We start from the raw sequence: 22,522 nt of genomic DNA, 5'->3' as shown, positions 1-22,522 counted from the left end.
TTTCCTGGCAGTTTGAGAGGCTGTGCCAAGCTGAGGAGGCGTGTCGTTGGGACGCCGCAGTTTCTTAATGAACCCGGCACAGGTCACTTTGGCGTGTTTCACTAATCGTTTCCCCTGATTTTGCAGAGCTCACTATCGATCCCCATTCTTTTTCGTTCCGGGTAACTTCAACTTCTTTTTCCGCACCGAACACAAATTGCTGTCACTATTGATCTTTTTAGTGCCTTTAAAATTCATTTCATTGTGACTGTCTGGGTGGCCATAAAATAGCTATTTCTGTGATAAATTGCTGTGAAATAGTTCTTTATAAATATTTATCAGCAGGCTAATTTTGTGCCAGTGAAGTGATGGAAGTGCTGATGCTGCTGTATTCCTACGGGCGCATCTTTTCCCTCAGGCCATCGTGAAGATCTCGCTATATGGACAAAGGGGGTGCGCATAGGGCTTTGTTGATCAGTAGTTATTTAACTAAGACTTTTTTGCCGACTAATGACAAGGTGTTTGATGGGCTTGTTAATATTAGGCTGTTAAAAGACCCACCAGAAGTGCTGACCATAGGAAGCTCTGTCTCATAAATGAGGATGTAGACTGTTTCAAGGCCAAGGGTTCAACTTTTTCAACTTTTGTTTTGTTAGCTATTTGAAGACTTTTCCATAGTTTCCCCTCCAGGCGTTCTGGAACGAGCTTTTCCGGGGACTTTGAAATCCGAAAGAGTTCATCTGAGCAAATGTTGTCATGGTAATGCTCTGTTCGAGAGCAAAACGCCAGATCGGATTTTAATGTTTCGTCTGAAATTTAAATAAGTTGCATTAAAAACATATGGGGTTATTTTCTGTGTGATATTTCTTGAGTTACCATACGGGAGTTGTACTCACTTTTACTGTTTGTTTGCGGAGCAAATTGGCCTAATCATTTGAGTAATTATGTTTTAGCATTTGTTCCCTTTTAAGTGTCTCTTTACACTCACTGCTTGTCAATTAGTACATTATCTTCAGTCGGTCATGCTGCACGGTGGACTGGGTACTGCAGCTGAGCCTGTGAGCAACCAGGCGGGGCGAACAACAGTATTTGTGTTTGTGGACGACTAAATCTCTCATTCGTTGTTCCGGGACTCTTGTCCTTTCACTCCGCTCTAATTAGCTTTCTGCCGGGGTGCTCTTCAGTGTTGGGGGCTATCCTTTGAAATGTGCTGTGTAATGAACAGGGTGGGCTCTGTCAGTGTTGTTTAAAGTCTGAATCCCTTGTACCAAGACTTGTTTGGGCCTGTGAGTTCTTTTATATGCCAAGAGTCCTTATATTGGAAAACTGTCCTTTGTATCATGGAAGCTTAAGGTAGCCAGAATGGAAGGATTGTTTTCTTTTGCTTCACAGTAACGGCACCCTGAAGCAACCTTTTTTTTTTATTTTAATAATAGGGATGCTTTACTGGGGCTGGGTTCATGATGTCACTCAGCAGCAGATTAGAGGCCGTTAGTGAAGTGATGGTCAGTGTGTTTAGAGGGAGGTGTTTGATGCCACCAACAGGAAAAGAACAGTCATTGTTGCTGGTTAGATTCAAAATATGCTCAAGAGTAGAGATTGTGTAGGAGAATGATCTGTTTTATATATTCTGCCTGTTTTAAAGGGCACCTATTATGCAGAATTCACTTTGGCAGTGTGTGTACACAACCACCCTATAATGATAAAAATCAACCTGCTCCTTTTTTAAAATCTCTATATATCATAAACGGTGCCTCAGAGCGAGCCGTTTGCAGAATCCATAAAATGTGATGTCACATTTTACAGGCCCCGCCTACGACTGTAGTAGCGGAGACTCCGCCCTGAGTGAGCCGCGCACAATCCACCATGTTTATCTTCACACTAGAGCATTTAAAAGCCATAAACATTATTCAGTCCAGAGCGGTGAGTGATTTTCTGTTTTTATGTTATTGTTTGAGTCTGATTAACAGCATAAACAGCAGTAGGTGCCACTTAAGTGCCACTTAATACACAGATATAATATAAACATGCAGCTGTTTACCTTCACAGACATAAGAGACTGTGTTTTTGTAGCTTATGTGTTTTCAACAAACTTATGTGTATTTGTCAGTTTACGCGTAATAAGGCACGAAAGAGAACTTAGTTTAGTACTCACGTGCCGTGTGACAGATGCTTTCTGTGCTCATGCTTTGGATGTGTGCACTCAGAAAAGTGTATATCAGAAGTAGGGCTGCAACAATTCCTCGATTCTGTTTGAGTATTCAATTTTTTAAAAATTCTTGATTGCATTTTGCCCATGTCGAGTAATTGTCAAAATACCGGAAGTGGCGCATTCTACATATTAAACCCATTTAAAATCATCATAAAGCATAATGCTATTCAGAATTCACATGCACTACAGTTTAATTAAATAAATATATGCGATGCAGGTTTAATATATGCGCTTTAATTATTTACATGCGTGTAGGTTACGTACATGCATCTCAAAGCAGCTCTGTTCACAGTAAATGCTGCTCCACAAACTGTTATCATTTACATGTGTGCAGCATCTCAAATTCCATCTCTGCATGCTGAGTTTGGATTCATTATAACATTCATCTGGGAACGCAACGTGCTTCATCAGATCAGTAAATCATTTATAAACCTATGCAAACATAGGAGAATACATCATTATCTTTCCCAATATGCTAACTGTTCATCGGGATTTCAAAATAAAAGTGTAAACCCTCACTCTGAGTTTACACGTTTTGATGTCCACATATGAATTTTAACTCATTTTAAAGACTATTGTTTACTTTAAAAAATTATAATCATCCGATTACTCAATCGCCAAAATAATCGACAGACAAAATAATCATTAGTTACAGCCCTAATCCGAAGTTTAAAGTGATATGACTTTAAAATGCATGATTTCAGCACGCCATCATGATAAAACATGAGGTACGAGCTGTAATGCTTAAAAACAGCCTGTTTCTGCTTCCAGTCAAAATAGGCATTTTCAAAATGATATGATATAATGGTCTGTGGGGTGTTTTGAGCTGAAAATTCACAGACACATTCTGGGGACACCTGAGACTAATATTACCAATACTATTTCTAGTATTACTAATATTACTGTTAATATCTTGTAAAAAGCAATATAATAGTTGCCTTTCAATATTTTGACATTTAATTAATTGTAATAGTTTCTTAATATTTTTTTGTAAGTATCTTATTAATACTATTGTTAATATTATTATAACAAAATATATATTTTATACAGTGTGTGTGTGTGTGTGTGTTTCTATACATATATATATATATATATATACACACACACACACACACACACAGTTTTAATAACATGTAAATATTGTGTTTATTTAAATATTATTAACTTGATAAAATAATCTGCATATAATGTCATTTTATTACATTTATTTTATTAAAATGTGTAATTATATATATATTACATATTTACATTTAATTGACAGTCCTTTTATATATCTGTCACTCCTCCATAGCCCTTATATGACAGGAAAAAAAAGTACTTCTGAGTAATAGTTCCTATTAAGAACTCTGTAAAATGGCTTTTTGAATACGTTATATAAAACCTTTAAAATCATCCAGTGAAACCAGCTTGGAAAAATGAATTACAATTGGACAATTTCTCTTCTGAAAAATGGCACAGTTAAAGTAATTCACTGCAAGGCTGAGTAACCAAATCCCACAGTGCTTCCCTCTTACAATTGATCTTTTCTTCCTCAGTCTGTCCTCTTGACTAAGATATATAATGTTCATAAAGCTATAGATTATTATAGTGTAGAGTGTATTTCTTAGTGAAATTCATGCCTAATGTGATGCGTTTTCTACAAAGTTGCGTAAATGTTTTTGCTGCTGACTTGGGCTTTTATTCAAAGCTTTTGTTGCACTATTTATTTTAATCAAATCCTAGTACGGTGCAAAAATCTACATATTTATCAAAACAAACTCATTATAGTTTCACATCCAAATGCATTTTCAGTCTATTTTAAATGAGCAATAGTAATTGAAATAAGGCTGTAAAGGCCATTGTTCCACTAAGCTGAATGTTTTTTTTTTTGGGTGTCTGATTCAATATTTGCTTTCGAGCTGTGCAAATAACACCTGCCTTCCTGGTCTGCATACCTCGTGTTTTATCTCTTGTGAGCTAACCTACTAGTATTTACAGCCCGCAGTCTGGCCAGTAGGATGAAATGTGGCAAAAATGCTGTTGGAGAGACTCTGACGCAGGTGCAGTGGTGTGTGCCTTGACTCAAAACAAGGTTTTGGTTAACAGGGGTGAAACACATTCCTCTGTATCGAATATGGTGGAATATACAGTAAAATTACATTTTTGCAGTGATGTTGTCAAATCATCAGGGTTTTCCCTCCAATTGTCAGTCATTTTTGCACAGGAAACTCTCAAAGCAATAAAACAGTCAGCTCTGTACTTTTGCCAAGGAAAATTTGCCAGTATAATAGAAATAAGAGATGCTTTCTGGGAGAGCAACAGGCTAGTGCGATAGAACCAGGTTGGTCCTGGGTTATGAAGCTTAGGGAAATATTTATTTTGGGACAGTAACACCTCCTCCCAATTTAGTTTTCTGCCCACTGACGTCCTCATTAATGGGCTGTAGTTTGGCAAGAGACAGAGAGGGTGGGAGTTAGAGAGAGAGAGGGAGGGAAAGTTGGAGAGGCGAGGGGTAGATCTGATAAGCTGTGTAGCAGAGCTCGGTTCTGGTCATGAAAGAGTTTGATCTCTGAACGGCCGTCAAGTACTTCACGGTGAGTGACACTCCTGGCAGGCTGTTCTCAGGAGAACTCGTGGAGATTGGAGAGTTTTGGCTGCTTCACTTCAGCAGGATATCAGCTTTCCCATCAGAGCGATTCTCTCATCCTGCCATCATTTCAGAGGACAAACCCAGAATGTGCCCAGGAGGAAGTAGATAATCTACTGCACTCTTGCAGGTGAGAAATCTTTAGGGCAGAATGCTCTGCAAAAGATTGAGAACTCTAAAACTTTGTTTACATAGTATAAAAGTGACTGTACTCCGTGTTCCTATTAGTACAGCTGAAGTGATGAAGTATCTTAGATACTGAGAGGTAATACAGAATTACACCTGAGCTTGTTCGTAATGAAATTTGCTACAGCCTTCTAGCTGATCGTTGGCCTCTGAATATCTGCAGTGAAAAAATCTAAATCTTTTTAAAAAAAAATTTAATAACTGTTTAGCAGCCTTCTTAGGAAAGGAAATGTGCAGCTGAGAAATGATTAATTACAAACCCCCTTGAGTGTGCTTTGTGATAATGCTATCTTGATTTGGCATTGGAATTGTCTGTTACTTTTTATAGTGTTTTCATGTAAGAGTCTTGGCATTGAGGTGACCATTAGAAAAACAAGTCATTTAAATATACACTCTTAAAGGGGACATAGCATGAAAATCTGACTCCTTCCGTGTTCCGGGTCCCAGCTGCATCTACCAACCCAGAAAACTTGGAAAAGGTCAACCCACTAACATTATTTTGATAAGCTTTTCTGTGCAAGCGTGTGAAAAATCAAGACACTCAGATTTGCTCTCCCTGTGCAGATCTTATTAGAATATTACAGCCCCTTAATCTGCACATTTTCACCCATGGCGCCACGTTTTGTTTTAGCAAGTGACAACGGTGTACTAGTTCTAACGCCATGGCAATAGTTTGAGTAAAGCATGCTAACTGTTCTGTTATATATTACACTGCTGCCAGCCACACAGATCTAATATAAACATGATTTCTTTTCCAGCTGTTTACCTTAACAGACATAATAGACTGTTTTTGTAACTTACGTGTTTTTAAAGGGGGTCGTCGGATGCCCATTTTCCACAAGTTGATATGATTCTTTAGGATCTTAATGAAAAGTCTGTAATGTACTTTGATTAATAATTCTCAATGGTTGTGGAAAACAACACTCTTTTTAACCTTGTCAAAATCAGCTCTGCAAAAATCATCCCATTCTGAGGTATTGTTCCTTTAAATGCAAATAAGCTCTGCTCATCCCGCCTGTAGATGTGTACATACACTGCCAAAACACATTAATGTTCAAACAACATGTAAAAGTGAAGTTTGCATCTAATGACCCCTTAAACACAAACTTGTGTTTATTTGACAGTTTAAACGCTTCTAAAGGCTACTAAAGTTTAGTACTCAGTACTCTTTAGTATAATTTTGGATGTGTGCACTCAGAAAACCCTATATCAGAACTAATATGGCTTTAAAATGCATGATTTCAGCACAATAGAATTGATAATCAAAATTTTTTTTTAATCAGCGTATCTGATTTATGAACTATAAAGAAAGAGCCCTATTCTGGAAGAGGGGGCGGGGAGCAGCAGCTTATTTGCATTTAAAGAAACATGCACAAAAACAGTGTGTTTCTGCTTGCACTCAAAATAAGCATTTTCAAAATGATAAAATGAATTATCTGTGTGGTATTTCGAGCTGAAACATCACAGACACATTCTGGGGACACCTGAGACTTACATTATATCTTGTAAAAAGTGCCATAATAGGTCTTTAGAAAGTAGGGTTCCAAAAAGGGTTCTCAGTGGGAGAACATTTTAATTATTTGAAAACTTTTTTTTTTATATATACCATAAAGGAAGTTTTGTGGGGTGGAAGGATTACGTGGAGCCATATGTCAATACAAAAAGTCATTTAAATTTTTTTTTTTTTTTTTTTTTACGTGTAGATTCTAGGACCATCAAACCAGACGAACACATAAACATTTCCAACTTTTTTAGAAGACTGACAATGATTTAAAATTCTTCCTTTTGAAAGTCTTCCTTTAAAACACTTTTAAATACAGACCTTAAATATTATGAGACACTGACAGGTCCCATAAAGTTGTTGTTGATGCAGTGCAGTGGAGTTTTTTTCTGCATTATGACTTGAACTGCAGTACTAGGAGATATCTGGGTATGTTTTGTGTAGCTGTACTGTTATCAGCAGTTTTGTTAAATAATGTGTTGATTTTGCTCTATATAAACATGGCTTTTGGTTTCACAATTGCCTGTTCGGCTCTTGTGAGATGCCAAATGATATGTTCATCCCACGGGTAAGAGCTGTCATAGTACAAGGGGAGTGGAGAGGTGAGGTAATGCTTCTCTATGTGGACTTTAATCTACTGTATATCAACAGGCCAGACTGCACCACCACACAACTTCTTCCACTTGACTGTCAGGATACTTGTGGTTTCTATAATACAGGGCATAATGTCTGTTACATGTTGTCTGTCTTTCCATCATTTTTTTTTTTAAAACAATAAGTGTTTCAAAAGAAAAAACTAAACAAATTTATAGTTACGTGACACACCTTACTCTAGTTTGTTCTGTTGGTCATATGCTTTGCCATTTTCTCTAGAATCAAGACAAAGCAGCAGTCTAACAGGAACAAGTGTTAACTCATAATCATCAATCACAATGTCATATGCTGCCTGCATCATGGCTAAACAAACAGCACTACTGTTTGCCATTCTGTTTATCCTCCAATGCCTAATGCAGGGAATTCCATAGCAAGTAGTTCGGAAGTAATATGACGAGAACAAAAGAGCTAAAGAATGCAGATTACTAATTAACAATGGAAAATCGCTAAAATGTAGTTTACCAAAGAGCATGGCATGATGCTTTAGGAACAAAGCTAGGGAAAGAGGAAATGTGCTTGTGTTTTTGTAGCCCATTGCAGGAAGGTGCCCCAGTCTGTGCCTGCCAGGCTGATGACGACTGAGCGAGGTACAGTACCTTGTGTGCATCATCGTTTTTTGTACAGGTTTCACTTCTGGTTTGTTTTACTGTAGTTTATGACCTAGAAAGCTGCTTCTCAGATAATCAGCACTTATGTTTGGTTTTGTTGTGTTTGGTAGTCTAAAAATAAGATTACCACAGTAAATTGTGTCATGATGTGAAGAGTTTTTATACAGTTTTATTCTTTGGTGGAACGAAGCTTGTCACAATTCTTAGAATACTGACTTTTTGTCTTGCATTTGGATGTTCTAATTGTTAATCATCTTCTTATTCTGTGATGGAAAAAAAATGGCTTTTTCTGTTGTTATTTTTATCATACATTCTACATGATCTGTTTACAGTGATTGTTGTTTAAAGTCACTTTGTAAAATCAAATCTAGCTATTATAATCCATTAGAATGCAGCTTCTTATACCTAACTCATATTCACTCTATAGGGGCATGAAGTTTGAAAAATTCATAGAAATGGCAAATATAATTTAAAAGAGTCTGATAGCAGGTCTGCGGCTGACTCCTTTCAGATGTGGATGGCATACCTAAAAAAGAGAGGCCTGGTTGCAGTCACGCAGCTTAAGAAAGGGCTGAGAGCCCTGTAGTGATGGAGAACCTTTCAGAGAAAGGTCTTTTAATGTACATTACAATGATAGACTGACCGTGCTTACTGCAAAACCAAGGATGCAGCATTTCAGGAGCACTTCTGCTGGTTTCAGTGCTTTAGCAAACATTATTTGCTAATATTTTTTTTGGTGTGTGTTTAGTGTTTTATAGTGTTAATAAATTCCACTTCATATTTTTTCTTTGCATTAAAATTTTTATTTGGTTTGGTTGTGATGATATTGATCATTATATACATTAATTTCACAGATGAGTTAGCAAAATTGACTTCAGGATAGTGTTTATTCAGGAACTGGATCGGGCAGCAATATAAAACCGTTGTTGTAGTGAAGGCTTTGTAGTACATGCTTTCATGTCAAGTGTTCTTTCATGCAGCCACTGAAAAGCTTTTATGCAGCAGAGTTTGCTGATGCACTAAATGTTCAATTAGAGATAAAAGCTTGTTGTAGTGTTTGGAGACATATGTTTGCATTCAGCCGAACTGTCTTATGAGGACGCTTGTACCTCGGATTCCTGTGGTATGATTGCTCACTAAAGAATGAACTTGACAATATTGTGTCACTGGGGGTGTGTGATGACATGTTTCGCAGAGGCAGAAAAGTGGTTTCCACACCCTGTTAAATTTGACAGTGTACCGTGAAAGGTGCATGCCTAAGCTTTCTTGTCATGGTGAACGTGCCACCACCATGGAAAGAAGGGATGTTGAGATATATCTCTTGCGATATAGATCACTTGCTGTTAATGTCTTGTAAAGCAGTTTGAGCATTCTGAGCCATGCTGCTCATGCAGGCAGCAAAGGTTGGAGTCTAACTTATATAATTTTCTGTTGTCTTCCAATCAACTAAGTGCCAAGAGGGAAAATAAGTTCTGTTTTTTGTGTCGCTTGCTTTGTATGTGTACCCTTTAATCATCTCCAGATCAGAATGTTGAGTGCTGTTGCTACGCTGGACTGAATGTCACCTTGTACACTGACGTGACCAATCCAATATGGGACAATATGGGACCTCTATAACTAAAACAAACAAACAAACAAACAATAAATAAATTTTATATACACATACAGTGGAGATCAAAATTAGAACCAACTGCAATTTCCTGCTTGAAATTTAAAGTTATCCTGAAAGCAGTAGAAGGGCAGTTTTATTTAAGCATATTTAATAAATGAATTGCATTCTGAACCGCAGTATAAAAAACTTACAGAACATTTGCACCCAAGTTATTGGTGTTCATATGGCAATTGGTGAAGTTCCCTAATTATATGACAAACCCTATTTTACTGGCAGAATTCCTCCAGTTTTTACTGAGACTGCAAGATGGTGACTGAAACTGCCACAGGAGGTTGTCTAGATGAAGGTTGAAGGGATGACACTCAGGCATTGCAAGAGAAGTTGGTCACTCCAAATGTGTGATTTTTTTCGAATATTGCAAGTTTACAATGATACTAATTCATTCAAGTCCCCCAAAAAGACTAGTCATCCACCTAAGTCAAATGCATGAGAAGACAGGATAATGCAAAAAAAGTTGGGAATCGGTTCAACACTGCAGCTGGAATTGCTTGTTTCGGCATGTTTAAATGGATTTGTTCACCCAAAAATGAAACTGTATGTTTGTCTGCTTACCCCCAGGGCGTCCAAGATGTACGGACTTTGTTTCTTCAGTAGAACAAAAACAAAGATTTTTGACTCAAACCATTGCAGTCTGTCAGTCATATAATGACAAAACCAAATTAAACCTTGTGCCTCGTGATGATACATTGAGGTCTTAAGTCACGAAACAATCAGTCTTCACAAGAAACTGAACAGTATTCATATCATTATATATATATATTTTTTTTTAACTCTGATCCACCGCAATGTCCAGCTGTCCTGAGCATGTTCACAACAGCTGGCGCATGACATGTCAGCGTGCTCTGGCATAGTAGACGCATGTGTGGAAGCAATCATACCCACAATCTCTCTGCACTGTGTAAACCATAGATGTAAAATATGTGTAGATGCCCCATTTGACCGCTCCAAGCGTGTAGATGCATCCGCCGTCATGGAACGGTGAACTTGACATCGTTCTATAGGTTTGCAGACCAACTTCTGTGCAGGACTCTGACATTTTGAATATTCAGTGATTACTATAAAGAATAACATCAAGTTGACCAATACAATACGGCAGACAGCTTACGTATAGTGGCCCATAGAAACAGTTGCTAATGAGGCATCTATGTATATATATATATCTATGGTGTAAACAATGAGTGACGTATACACGTGACAGGTCGCGTCCATGCATGCGTCTACCATGCTAGAGCACGTAGACGCGTCACGCACCGGCTGTTGTGAACGTGCTCGGAACAGTTGGACGTTGCAGTGGATCAGAGTTAAAAAAAAATTATATAAATACTGTTCAGTTTCTTGCACAGACCGATTGTTTTGTGTCTTAAGACGTCAATGTATCATCACGAGCCGCAGGGTTTAATTTGGTTTTCCCATTGACTGCCATTAAATGACTGACAGACTGCAACGGTTTGAGTTAAAAATCTTTGTTTGTGTTCCACTGAAGAAACAAAGTCACCTACATTTTGGATGCCCTGGGGGTAAGCAGATAAACATTAAATTTTCTTTTTTGGGTGAACTATCCCTTTAAGAGAAGTTGGATTGAAAAGCGCACTCTGCAGTGACCAAGCCTTACATTTGCAGAAAGAATCAAAAGGCTAAGCTCGCCTTTGAGACTTGAAGCCCAAGTGTGTAAAGAAATCAGTGAAATGTGGACTAGGACCGTGTCATGGTTTGGGGAATGTTTTCTGCAGCAGGAGTTGGAAGTCTTGTACAGCTACATGGCAGGGTGAATGCAAATGTTGATCAGAACCTCCTTCAGCAACATGTGGTACCTACCCTGTGAGCATCTCCTAATTAGCCTGCAATTTTCATGCACGACAATGCCCCAGTCACACTGCAAAATGGGTAAAGCAGTTCCTTGAAGCTAAGAACACTGAAATAATGTAAGAATAATGAAATGGCCCAGAGTCCTAAACTAACCCGATTGAATATCTCTGGAAAGTCCTTGGTGACAAGGTTACGGCTGAGAAACCCACTCTCAGTAAACTATGGACGAGACTCCAAAATTTAAGTTGTAATCTTCTTTCTTGCTACAGTGGTTATGCTTCTCTAATTTTGATCAGTGTGTTTTCCACAAAATAAAGTTGTTGAAATAGCTTGTTTTTTTTGTCAAACATATTAGTAGAACAGTGGTATACCTACAGCTAATATTCCTTCAAAAATTTTGAGCGATGAAGATTAACAATATTTCAGAAAAGTGTTCATAGATTTTCTTCTCATTTTGATCTCCACTGTATATAAATGGCACATTTGCATGCCAGCTGGATTTTAATGGCTCAGAAATATATATTTTTTTAGTTAAACAATTAGTGTTTTTTTCTTTGCTCATTTTGTCATGACCTTTATTTTTGTGCCCATCCCTGGTCCACAGTTATAATAGCAGGAATTGGAAGTCTTTATATACTATTATAAATTTCATTAATATTTTAAAGTAGCTTCTTTTAATATTATCAGTTTTCATTTGGTTTTGCTGATTTTTGTTTATGCTTTCTGTTTAGCTTTATATTTTATTGCAGTTTTAGCCTTGGTAATTTTGATACTGGTTTAATTTAAAAAACTTTAAATTAATTTAAAAATTAAAAAATCTTGTTTCCTTTTCAAAACTTTTTTTTTTTTTTCCTTTTTAAATTTCAGCCTCGTTTTAGTTCTAACATCTGTTCTAACTCCTGTCTACCGTGAAGGACATCTCTTTCCTATGATCACTAATGGACCCGAAGCATGACTGATCTATCAGCATTGAGTCCACAGAGAGTCGCAAGGGCAATGTGATTTAATATAGTTTTTTTTTAAACATAATGGAAATGATGATAGGCAGATAAGTGACTTGAGGTGGAGCATTTTCCCCTCATATAGGACCACATATACTCACTTGGGGATCCACCTTACTCATCAAATTACCACCACTCGTTCTCTTTCATCCAAACACACAGTGTGAAGAAAGAATGAATAACTGAATCGATGACAGCAGGCGCATTATGTGTGTTATTTCACAGTCCTCTCACCCTTAGAAGCCCCCTGTCTCTGTCTTATTACACCTGATGACAGTAGGATGTTTTAATGCTCTAGTTAAAACGGTGAACGACCCTGTGTAATTGAAATCAATAAAGTTTCTGCAGTGGTTTGTGCTTAGCCCCACACTTTGTGTTAAATAATATGAGTGGGCTTGGCCAAGGCTTCAGCGTTGCCACACATTCTGCACTCCTGCGGGAAAGTCATCAGAATTCCTCAAACTTAGTGTATTCCTGTAGAATGTTGCTCTTACGGCTACAGTACCCACAGCGGGGGAGGGAAGCGCCAAATTATATATGGTTAATATCAGATCAGCTCATTTTGTTTTTCTTCTCTTGTTTTTCCCCATTTCCCTGCCTTTCTTTTCGGATGCAGCCACAACCTGAGGACAACGACATTCAGGCATCCTGTGACGGGACATATCTCCTCAGAAAACACTGACTTCATTTTACAAGACCAGTGAGTACTTCTCTTCCTTTTATTTGCACAAAATGTGCTTTACGATGCACACTTCCTGCTTTCTCTGAGGGCATGTGGTTAAGAGGTCAAGGCAGGTTATTTGTATGGCTAGCCATGCTTTTGAAGTTCTAAAGGGCCTTTGATTAAATGAATAGTTGCAAGATTTTTGAATTGTTCTTTAGCAGATGTGTGAGTAATGGAATGTATAGTAATGATTCACGAGCCACTGATAACTGAAATCTGCAAATCAGCTGGAAATGTCCAGAGATAATGGTAATGATGGCCATTACTGTTATTGCATTTTCCTGTGAAGGTGATGTAGGTATTTTCTAGCTTAGAGCTGCACTATTCCAATTGAAGATATCTGGTAATCTGTACTTTATTTTGACTGCATCTCAGCATCTCAGCAAAAGAAGTTGTTTCAGTTTTCAGATTGAATTGAATGTGATGAGGGAGAAAGATTGGGTGTTATACCAACCTGGTCTAATTGTTTAATAGTAGGTATTAGTGTGTAACGTTTACAAGCACAAAACATTTTTATACATTTTTATTGATGCTGAAACATACAGTTTGGGCATATTTCAATGTTTAAAGGCTGCTAGAAGGTGCATATTCAAAACAAACAAAAATAACAAAGGCGAATTTCGATGACGTCGCAATTGAGTGTGGAATCATGGGAGTTGTCGTCTTCATCCCCACAGCCAATGCAATCTGTCGGGACTCGGGCAGAAATCATGTTCATGGATGAGCTAATGTATTAAAGACTTATTAAGGTCACTGTAGTGTAAAGCATGGTGGGGCTAAAAGTAACAAGGATGCTAGAGTGACTGCTAATGAACAGGATTCCCATGGGTCCTTAAAATCCTTGAAAGTTTGTAAAACTAAAAAAAAAATATTTCAAGGAAAGATTTTGAAAATAAAGTCAATGCCGAAATGTTAAAGGGTTCATCGGATGCCCATATTCAATATGATATGATTGAAATGATTCTTTAGGGTCTTAATGAAAAGTCTATAATATACTTTGGTTAAAATTTCTTGGTGGTAGTGTAAAAAACACCCTTTTTACCTCAAAATCAGCTTTGCAGACATGAACCTGTTTTGTTGCATGTTACTTTAAATGCAAGTGAGCTCTGCTCACCCAGCCCCTCTCTTCTGTGGGGTGACGTTTTTCCCGGTAAATATATTTCTAAAGATGCTGTTGACATGAAATTTTCACAAGATGTCGATAACCCAAGCAATCCATACATAAAAATAAAACAAAACTAATAATTTTAGAAATTAAGTTATGTTTAATAAAATTGAATGACACTGGGAAAAAGTATTGAACTACTGAAACTGATTTAATACTTTGTACAAAAGCAAGCTTTAAGACGCCTCCTGTATGGAGAAACTAGTCGCATACATTTCTCAGGTGTGATTTTGGCCCATTCTTCCACAGAGTCTTCAAATCTTGAAGGTTCTGTGGGCCTCTTCTATGAACTCTGATGTTTAGTTCTTATTTTCTATTGAATTCAAGTCAGGTGATTGGCTGGGCCGTTCTAGCATCTTTATTTTCTTTTTCTGAAACCAACTGAGAGTTTCTATGGCTGTGTTTGGGATCATTGTCTTGCTGAAATGTCCACCCTTGTTTCATCTTCATCATTTTGGTACTGTATGTGTTGGGACTGAACCAGCTAATATTCATTTCCACTGACTTGCTTTAGAATTACTGAGCCGGTGTCTGCCTTTTTGCACCTCCCTTTCTTCATGTGTTCAATACTTTTCCCTGTGTCATTACATTTTATTACACATAACTTAACTTTCTATACTTATTTGTTTTGTTTTCTTTGTATGTATGGATTACTTGGGTTGTTACCGACATCTGGTGAAAATTTCGAATCAACAGCATCGTTAGAAATATATTTACTGAGAAAAATGGTGACGTGTTCAATACTTATTTTACCTGCTGTATTCAAAAGAAGAACCTATCCAGACAGTATGCAATTTCGAATGCAGACTTAGTTACAGGTTTAAATCAATCAGTCAATTGACTCATTCAGAGTGGTTCTTGATTTACTCACTGAACCACAGATACTTTCATGTCCAACTCATAATAAACAGAGAACCAGGGAATGTTAATGAAGTCAATAAGGAACCTGAATCGTTCAGTGGAATTGGAGACTTGCGTGAAGTGCTGTTGTGGATGTATTTGTCTTTGAGATTAGTCAATATCAACAATAAATATACAACAAATAAAAGCTGATTTACTAGAATATTAAAAATTGTTTTGTTTTTTTTTTACTATTCCATTAAAATGCGTGCCACAGCACCTGTTCCTCTCCACTTCCTCTCAATTAATTTCTGTCTTTCCATATGTCAGTAAGCTGAGCTGGGATTTCTACCTCATCAGTGGTGTGAGGGTTAAGAGAGCTCAGATTTACATGCCCCGCTGAGACAGATCTCATTCTGTTACTTGCTAACACCGGAGGAAAGAACGAGCCGAGGGTTTGCTGTTTATTTTGAGTGTTCTTCTGCCTGCCGAAACAAACCCAGGTGAAAACTATTACGAAGTTCAGCCGCCTGCCTCGATTTCCCTGTTATCACTCTATGTTCTCCATATAGAGGTGGGCTCATGGATTCAGAATGTTTTGCTCTCGTAGGAATATCGCACACGGCCATGAAGGCCATTTCTCATGCAGATGACAGGTAAGTAAATGTTGCTGCCAGGGTTGATTGATGCTTCTCATTAGGGGCACAGTGCGTGGAGGCCCCGTGCCAGGTTCAGGCTTAGATTAACCATCATCGAGAGAAGCCGGAGGCGCCACTTGAGCTTTGTGTCACAGAGGGATCTAGTTATTAGTTTACCAGCTTACAGAGCTTGTTTGAGTGCCCAAGAGATAAAGATCATGGCCAAATGTGTTAAGTGAGAGAGGAAGTTTGTCACTCGCAGCTGTGTTGATAAGACGGTGAGACTTAATGTTCTGTGGTCTCTTGCATGCCTGTGGTTTGTAGAAGAGAGAGATAGTGAAGTTACAGGACATAACTGGAATAGTTACCACTTCTGGCTGCTCATATGTGCTATTTTAAGCATGAGTCCGGCCTCATTCACTCTTCTCTCCCTATCAACCCTGCCTTTTCCTTTAGTGATCTGGCTATGGAAACTAACCTCACCCTAACAGCTGTGATCAGTGCTGATCTTTGGGAAAAGCCTCCTGAAATATGTTATGATGTCAGCAGAGACGTATCAAAATCATTCATCACAAGCAGATTGTTGCTGTAGGTTGCCATGGGTGTGTGTTAGCAAATTGTAGATTCTGAATTCTGGAGAATATGTATTCAGTGAAGTCGACTGGCACAGACACACCCTGCCTAAATATGTAGAATGCTGATATTTCCGTTGATCTGGGTGCCCTTAATACCGCTGCATACCCCCACCCTTCCTCAGTGAAGGGCTAAAATGTGTTCTGCGATCCCATTGGTGGTGATGTCAGTGGAAATGTGTGCAGTGATAGGAGTGATCCCCAGATCCCCTGGTAGTGCAGTACTATTGATCTGAATGGCTAATCTGAGCACAGTGCACATCTCAACAAACACTAGGGCATGGTGCATTGTCTAACACAAAGGCTGACTGCCTTTTTGTATAAATTATTCAGTCCTTTAATGGCCAAACTCCATAAAACACTTACTGGTGACTTTTATTAACATAATTAATGAACATTAGTGCATTATATAATGTTTAACAGATCATCAGTTAATGTACATTAAAGTTCATTTCACTTTTGAAAATGGTCGGTAAAGTAAAGAGTGCTGATAAATATTAGGAAAAAAATGTCCTAGAGACATCAGTAGTATTGGTATCAGTGATACCCACCTTCAGTCATAAAAAAGGTGAAAAAAAGAAAAAAAAAATACTGTCTTTGTTAATTCTACATTAATTTGAAGAAAAGTATATTTAAAATATTTAATGTTGGGTGTGATTAATCGCAATTAATCACAATTAATTTCAGAATAAATGTGTGATTAATTTGTTTTTTTAGGATTTTTTTAAATCCATTGACAGTACTAGTTATATATAAATATTATTAATAATGTTAGATCATTTGTGGCATTCTGCAGGCAGATATTTTTGTTTAATGGTTTATAAACTACAGTGCCTTGCAAAAGTATTCATACCCCCTCATTTTTTCACATTTTATGTTGGTGCCTTAGGTTAAACTGCTTTAAATTACTTTTTTCCAACATCATCTACACTCTATACACTTTAATGGCAAAGCAAAAACAGGTTTTTAACATCTTTGCAAAGTGAATAAAAATAAAGAGTTAAATGATTCCATTGCATGAGTATTCGTACCCTTACCTGGGTTACTTGAAATTTGACTCCGGAGCATTCGTATTGCTTGTAGATGTTCGAGTGAAGTTAACCTGTGGCAGATTCATTTGAATGGTCATGATTTGAAAAGGCAGAGATGTCTTAATAAAAGGTCTAACAGCTGAAAATGCATATTAGGGCAAAAAAAGCAACCTGTACGAGCCTGTAGAGCTCAGAAACACGATTGGATCAAGCAACACATCTGGGGAAGAGTTCAGAAAAAATTCTGCTGCCTTGAATGTTCACAGAAGCATGTAGTCTCTGTTACCCTTAATGGAAGAAGTTTGGAGCAACCAGGACTCTTCCTAGAACTGGCCTTCTAGCCAAACTGAGCAATTCATGGAGAAGGGCCTTGGTTAGAGTGGTGACCAAGAACCTGATGGTCACTCCATTTAAGCTCCATGATCATATGCAGAGATGGAAGAGAACTACAGAAGAACAAACATCACTGCAACACTCCACCGAACTGGGCTTTATGGTATTTTGGCAAAACTCAATCCTCTCCTCAGTGAAGACACATGAAAACACACTTGGAATTTGCAAAAAAGCACCTGAAGGACCCTCAGACTGTGAGAAACAATATTTTCTAGTCTGATGTACCTCAATTCCAAGCATCATGTATGGAGGAAACCAGGCCTTGCTCATCACCTTAAGAGTACCATCTCCACAGTGGTAAAAAGTGTGGTGGTAGCAGCATCATGCTGTGGGGCTGTTTTTTAACTGTAGGGACTGAGGGACTCGTCAGAGTAGAAGAAAAGCTCAGTACACCAAAATATTGAGATAGCCTTAATGAAAACCCAGTCCAGAGCATTCAGAACCTCAGACTGGGCAGAAGGTTCACCTTCCAACAGAACAATGAGCCAAAGCACACAGCAAAAATGGTTTATAGACAACTCTGTGAATGCCCTTGAGTGGCCCAACCAGAGCCTGGGGTTGAACCCAATCAAATATTTCTGGAGGAACCTGAAAATGTGTGTCTACTCCATCCAACCTGACAGAGCTTGAGAAGTGAAAAAGTGAGGAGAAGAATGGCAGATAATTGCCAGTTGCTGATGAGCAAAGCTTGTTGCATCATACCCAAAAAGACTTGAGGCTGTAAAGGTGCTTCAGCTAAGTATTAAGAGTTAAGGGACTGAATACTTTTGCAATGTATGTAATTTTTTTGTGGTGTATGGAATGTAGATTGATGTAAAAATAAGTGATTTAAAGCAGTTTAACATAACATTCGCAAGGCCCTGTATATTAATTGACCATTATCCTTTCTTTCATGCCTCTTTATCACGTTGTTCAATAATCTGACCAAATGAATAATTCATGTCCTTTGATTTATATATTTGGTAGGTAGTTGTGCAATAAGCAAGATATTGTACAGTCAGCTGGGGTTTTTGGTAGCAGTTTGAAAACTCCTGTATCATCATGTAAAGTAAGTGGAACTAATTATATACCACTGCATGCTATGTATTATGTAACTTAACCAGGTTATTGGGTCTGAGGCTCCTCCTTTTTGAAGCTCTGAGCATTTGGGAGCAGAATGGGGTCTTCATGTAAGCTTCAGCTAGGATCTTTGTCATCTTTCCAGCAAAAATTCAAGCCCTCTGTGCCTATCCATTCAAAAGACAGTGCAGGTAAATAATACAAAGCCTAGATAAAACACTAGTAAGTCCCAGGGTGCAAACATACTTCAAAACAAATGTGGATGGAAGCCAGTTTGCGCAGTGAAAAAAGAGGCTCTTCCCATGACAATGCTGCTGTAGCTTCCTGCTGTTTTGATGTTGTACATAGGCCACAAACACCTCCTGACTCTGTCACACTACAGGAACTTCTCACATTCCTCAGGAAAAAAAAGCTGTTAATGGTTTTGTTGAGGGGCTGTCTGTGTGCGCATATGTCAGTTTTTTCGGACAAGGGTTATTGTGTTTTACTGTAAGCTCCAGCGCCTATGAAAAGCGTGGAGTCAGCCTGACATGTGGCTTGGAAATCTGCTTGCTTTAGTGAGTTTTAGCAGCATAATCAATTTTTTTTTTTTTTTTTTTTTGGATTGATGACCTTGTTCAGTTGCATCATGCATTACTTCTCACTGGTTTATTTTCTATTATCAGCACTCATATTTGTAGATTTGTGTGAACAAAAACTGGCTCAGCTTCAAGTGTGATGCAATAGAAATTTTTAAAACATTATTTATGGTTTAGTTTATTATATTTTATCGTGGTATAACTGAATGTTATGTTCGTTGTTGATTATAAAAGAAAATACATAGTCGTTGGGCTTTGGGTTACACAGTCTTATGCATATAAGCAGGCTTGAATATGGTGAAAAAACCTTATACTAATATGCAATACTAATATTTTATTAAATGCAAATAAATTCAAGTGGAATAGATAATATTCTGCCAGATACAGCTCTATTATGCTATTACAGCTTTTCCCAACGCTTCTCCCCTCACATTGGGTCAATTATACCCTTATGTCCCAAGTGTGTTATTAGATATATGAAGCTGATGATTTAAGAGCAGTAGGTTTTTCACTTATCTGCTCTCTCAGCGTGTTCTAGATTCAGCCCACTCATACATCAGAGTTCACCAGATGTGTCCACACCTTCTGTGTGATTTCAGTGATGGTGTGGGTTTCAGATGGTTCTCTAAAAGAGTGTCCCTGAGAGACAGGGCTGTCAGTAAGAGAGCTTTGTGTTACTACTCTGAAGGCCTCTGAGAGACTACTGCATTTTATAGACTCAATTATATGCTCGAGTACCAGTGCTGCTGTTTTTGTTTCACTTACTGTAGGCCTAGTCTCGCATAACCAGACTTTTGACTGTCTGGTGCACTTTTGCTATTAATTCAAGCTAAGAGTCACCCGTTTACACAGGAGGAGACAGTCTGACTAGCATGTGAGATACTAAATGCTGTCTTGTTTTGTTTTTACATGCCATTTAGAAACTGTTTTAAAAATAGCAACAAATTATTTGTAGTCCATCTAGAAAGTAATAAAGAATGCTGTATTTTTACAGTAAATTCTCTTTGTATTTTATGACTCACCAAAACAGATACACCGTTCCAATTATTAATATAGCTGCAAGCAGCGTTTACCAGGGTTCAGACGCTTAAAGGCATTTAAACATATACAAAAATGACATTACATATTATTCAGCAAGCCTGTAACTTCCTAAATCAATGATTCAAAACAGCATTTCACTTTTCACAGCAAAACAGCAAATCCAGGTAATTTGCCATAGAAATATGAAGTTTTTAAGGTTTATGACTGTTAAAGCGTCAGCTTTGGTCTGTTCTCGCTAAAACTTTGCATGCTTGTTTAGAATCACCTGTTGCATGTGCTCACCAGGTTTTGTGAAGTTTAGAGTTTTTGTTTAGGCTTTATAGGGTTTTGGGTATATTTGGACAGGCCCCTTTTCTGATGTGCAAATATCCTTATAGATGTTTGTGGCACTTTGAACCAAGACCATGCATACCAATTTTTATATCAACAGGACAAACGGTCATGGTCGTTTTTATGTTTTTTTCTTCTTATAGCACTACCAAGTGGCCAAGCTCTGTGCCTGTTTTTCATGTGACCTCAGATTCAGTTCTTACGTTACATTTCTTTATTCTGTTCAAAAGTTATAGACATTTTAGTAAAGGCTTTTTTCAGCCCTGCCCCTTTAGAAAATTTTTGCTGGCCCTTTGCGATTTTTATTATTTTTTTTTTTTGTTATATTAATTATTGATATTCACTCTTGAGAGGATCTTCCTGCACTAGTTTGGTTCTGATCAGGTGAAAAACCTAGGACTAGTTTGCAAAAGTAGGTTTTTCAAAAAAAGCTAAATACCTGAAAATTTATCAGGGTGACGGGTGAATCTGAGGCATGCGTTTTGTCCGGTGTGAGCCGAAGGACTGTTAAGCAGTTGTGAGCGATTTTGTACTTTTGATTGCTGTAGTCACCTCCTTCTTGGCGATTTGGGCGAGTCTTGGTAATGTTGTAGATGGTTTTAAGTCTCTATAACTTATGGTTTGGTCTGCCCGCTCAGTTTTACATGGAGATTGCTGATCCTTGGCCACTCTAACAATTACAGTAGAGTTTCAGCGCTACTTGCTTGAACCCCTAAATATACTTGTTTTTTACTAGTGAGTGCCTTTAACTAAGCTTTTATCTTGCAGAGATTTGATGCCACCAATAGGTATTGTTCAACAACGTGGATAAGGTTTTAGTGGTGTACAAAGCTGAAATCAGAGCTGGAGCTTACAAGGTAGAATGAGGGAAGAGAAAATAGATGTGAGCAGCCTGGTACCGTGTGAACAGCTTTGTTTCCAGGTACACTGACCAAAAAAACTTGTGCACCCTTACTCCTGGAAGATGTGTTGAGCCAGCCAATCCAACTCCAGTCCGTTTTGTATGTATTATGCATCAGACAGACTATAGGCACTCTGTGGCTTTGCTGTCTGGCTCTGCCCCCAGAATTAGTTCAAAGTGTTTTGTTTTCAGAGTGCCCGTCATATAAACTATTTACCCAATAACAAATTAATTTAGCATGTTTACGGGAAAAGGCAACTGTCTGTCCGATGAATTATAACTCCCTGGGTACCAGTCCAAAATGCCTTGTCATTTCCTTGAAGGAGATTTAGAAATATGACAGATGTTTAGTTGAGCGGTGCAGCTCTCTGGTGGCGTTTGCTGTAGGTTATACCTTTCCTTGCGGTCTCTGAATCTGACACTTCTCTTTGACAGTATTTGGAAGTTTTTTATTTGTTGCCTGCAGTGGCAGCTCTGACAGTTTGTTTCACCTTTCTTCTGTCCTCTATTCCCCCTTCTCCCTCATCTCGCTGGCGTTCCACTCTTCTCTCTGCTGATTTACCCAGAATGTTACATTAGCATCACCTGAATCTCAATGCAGCTTTTTATGCAGTTCTCCTTATTAGGGAAGAAAAATGGACTCAAATACTTCCAGGAAGCAGCCTGGCATTAAGGCATTTGTATCACAGCGATCAAGGCTCTGGCATTTCACAAACGTTTGGTTTATCATTTACTATTAAACACCCATTTAACAAACAAACATTGCTTTTGATAAGAGTGTTTACACTCTCTTTACTGTAATTCCAGGGGAACTGTTAGACTCATGCAGTGTAGTGACCGTGACCTATCATGTGGCTTCTGCAAATGCCCTGCATTCTTCATCCGCAGTGCATTCCTCCACTCTCCTCATCCATAGGGTGCTCACAACCAGACAAACTAAATATG

General features: G+C 38.1%; 1 protein-coding gene across 13 annotated transcripts in view; it reads left to right on the top strand.

Annotated features, from left to right (window-relative positions):
- Nucleotides 1-22,522, top strand: part of plekha7b (pleckstrin homology domain containing, family A member 7b) — a 117,342-nt gene that overhangs the window by 42,949 nt on the left and 51,871 nt on the right. For 12 of the 13 annotated variants that reach the window (XM_051116093.1, XM_051116092.1, XM_051116096.1 and 9 more), the window contains one exon: nucleotides 12,862-12,945. In XM_051116093.1, coding sequence (XP_050972050.1) covers nucleotides 12,862-12,945 — 84 coding nt within the window. Of the gene's footprint in view, nucleotides 1-12,861; nucleotides 12,946-18,617; nucleotides 18,717-22,522 lie in introns of those variants that run through there. The other variant, XM_051116101.1, reaches the window with a different exon arrangement.

Source organism: Labeo rohita, chromosome 7 (genome assembly GCF_022985175.1).
Source record: "Labeo rohita strain BAU-BD-2019 chromosome 7, IGBB_LRoh.1.0, whole genome shotgun sequence".
Taxonomy (NCBI): Eukaryota; Metazoa; Chordata; class Actinopteri; order Cypriniformes; family Cyprinidae; genus Labeo; species Labeo rohita.
This window is presented reverse-complemented; position numbering and strand designations above follow the sequence as displayed.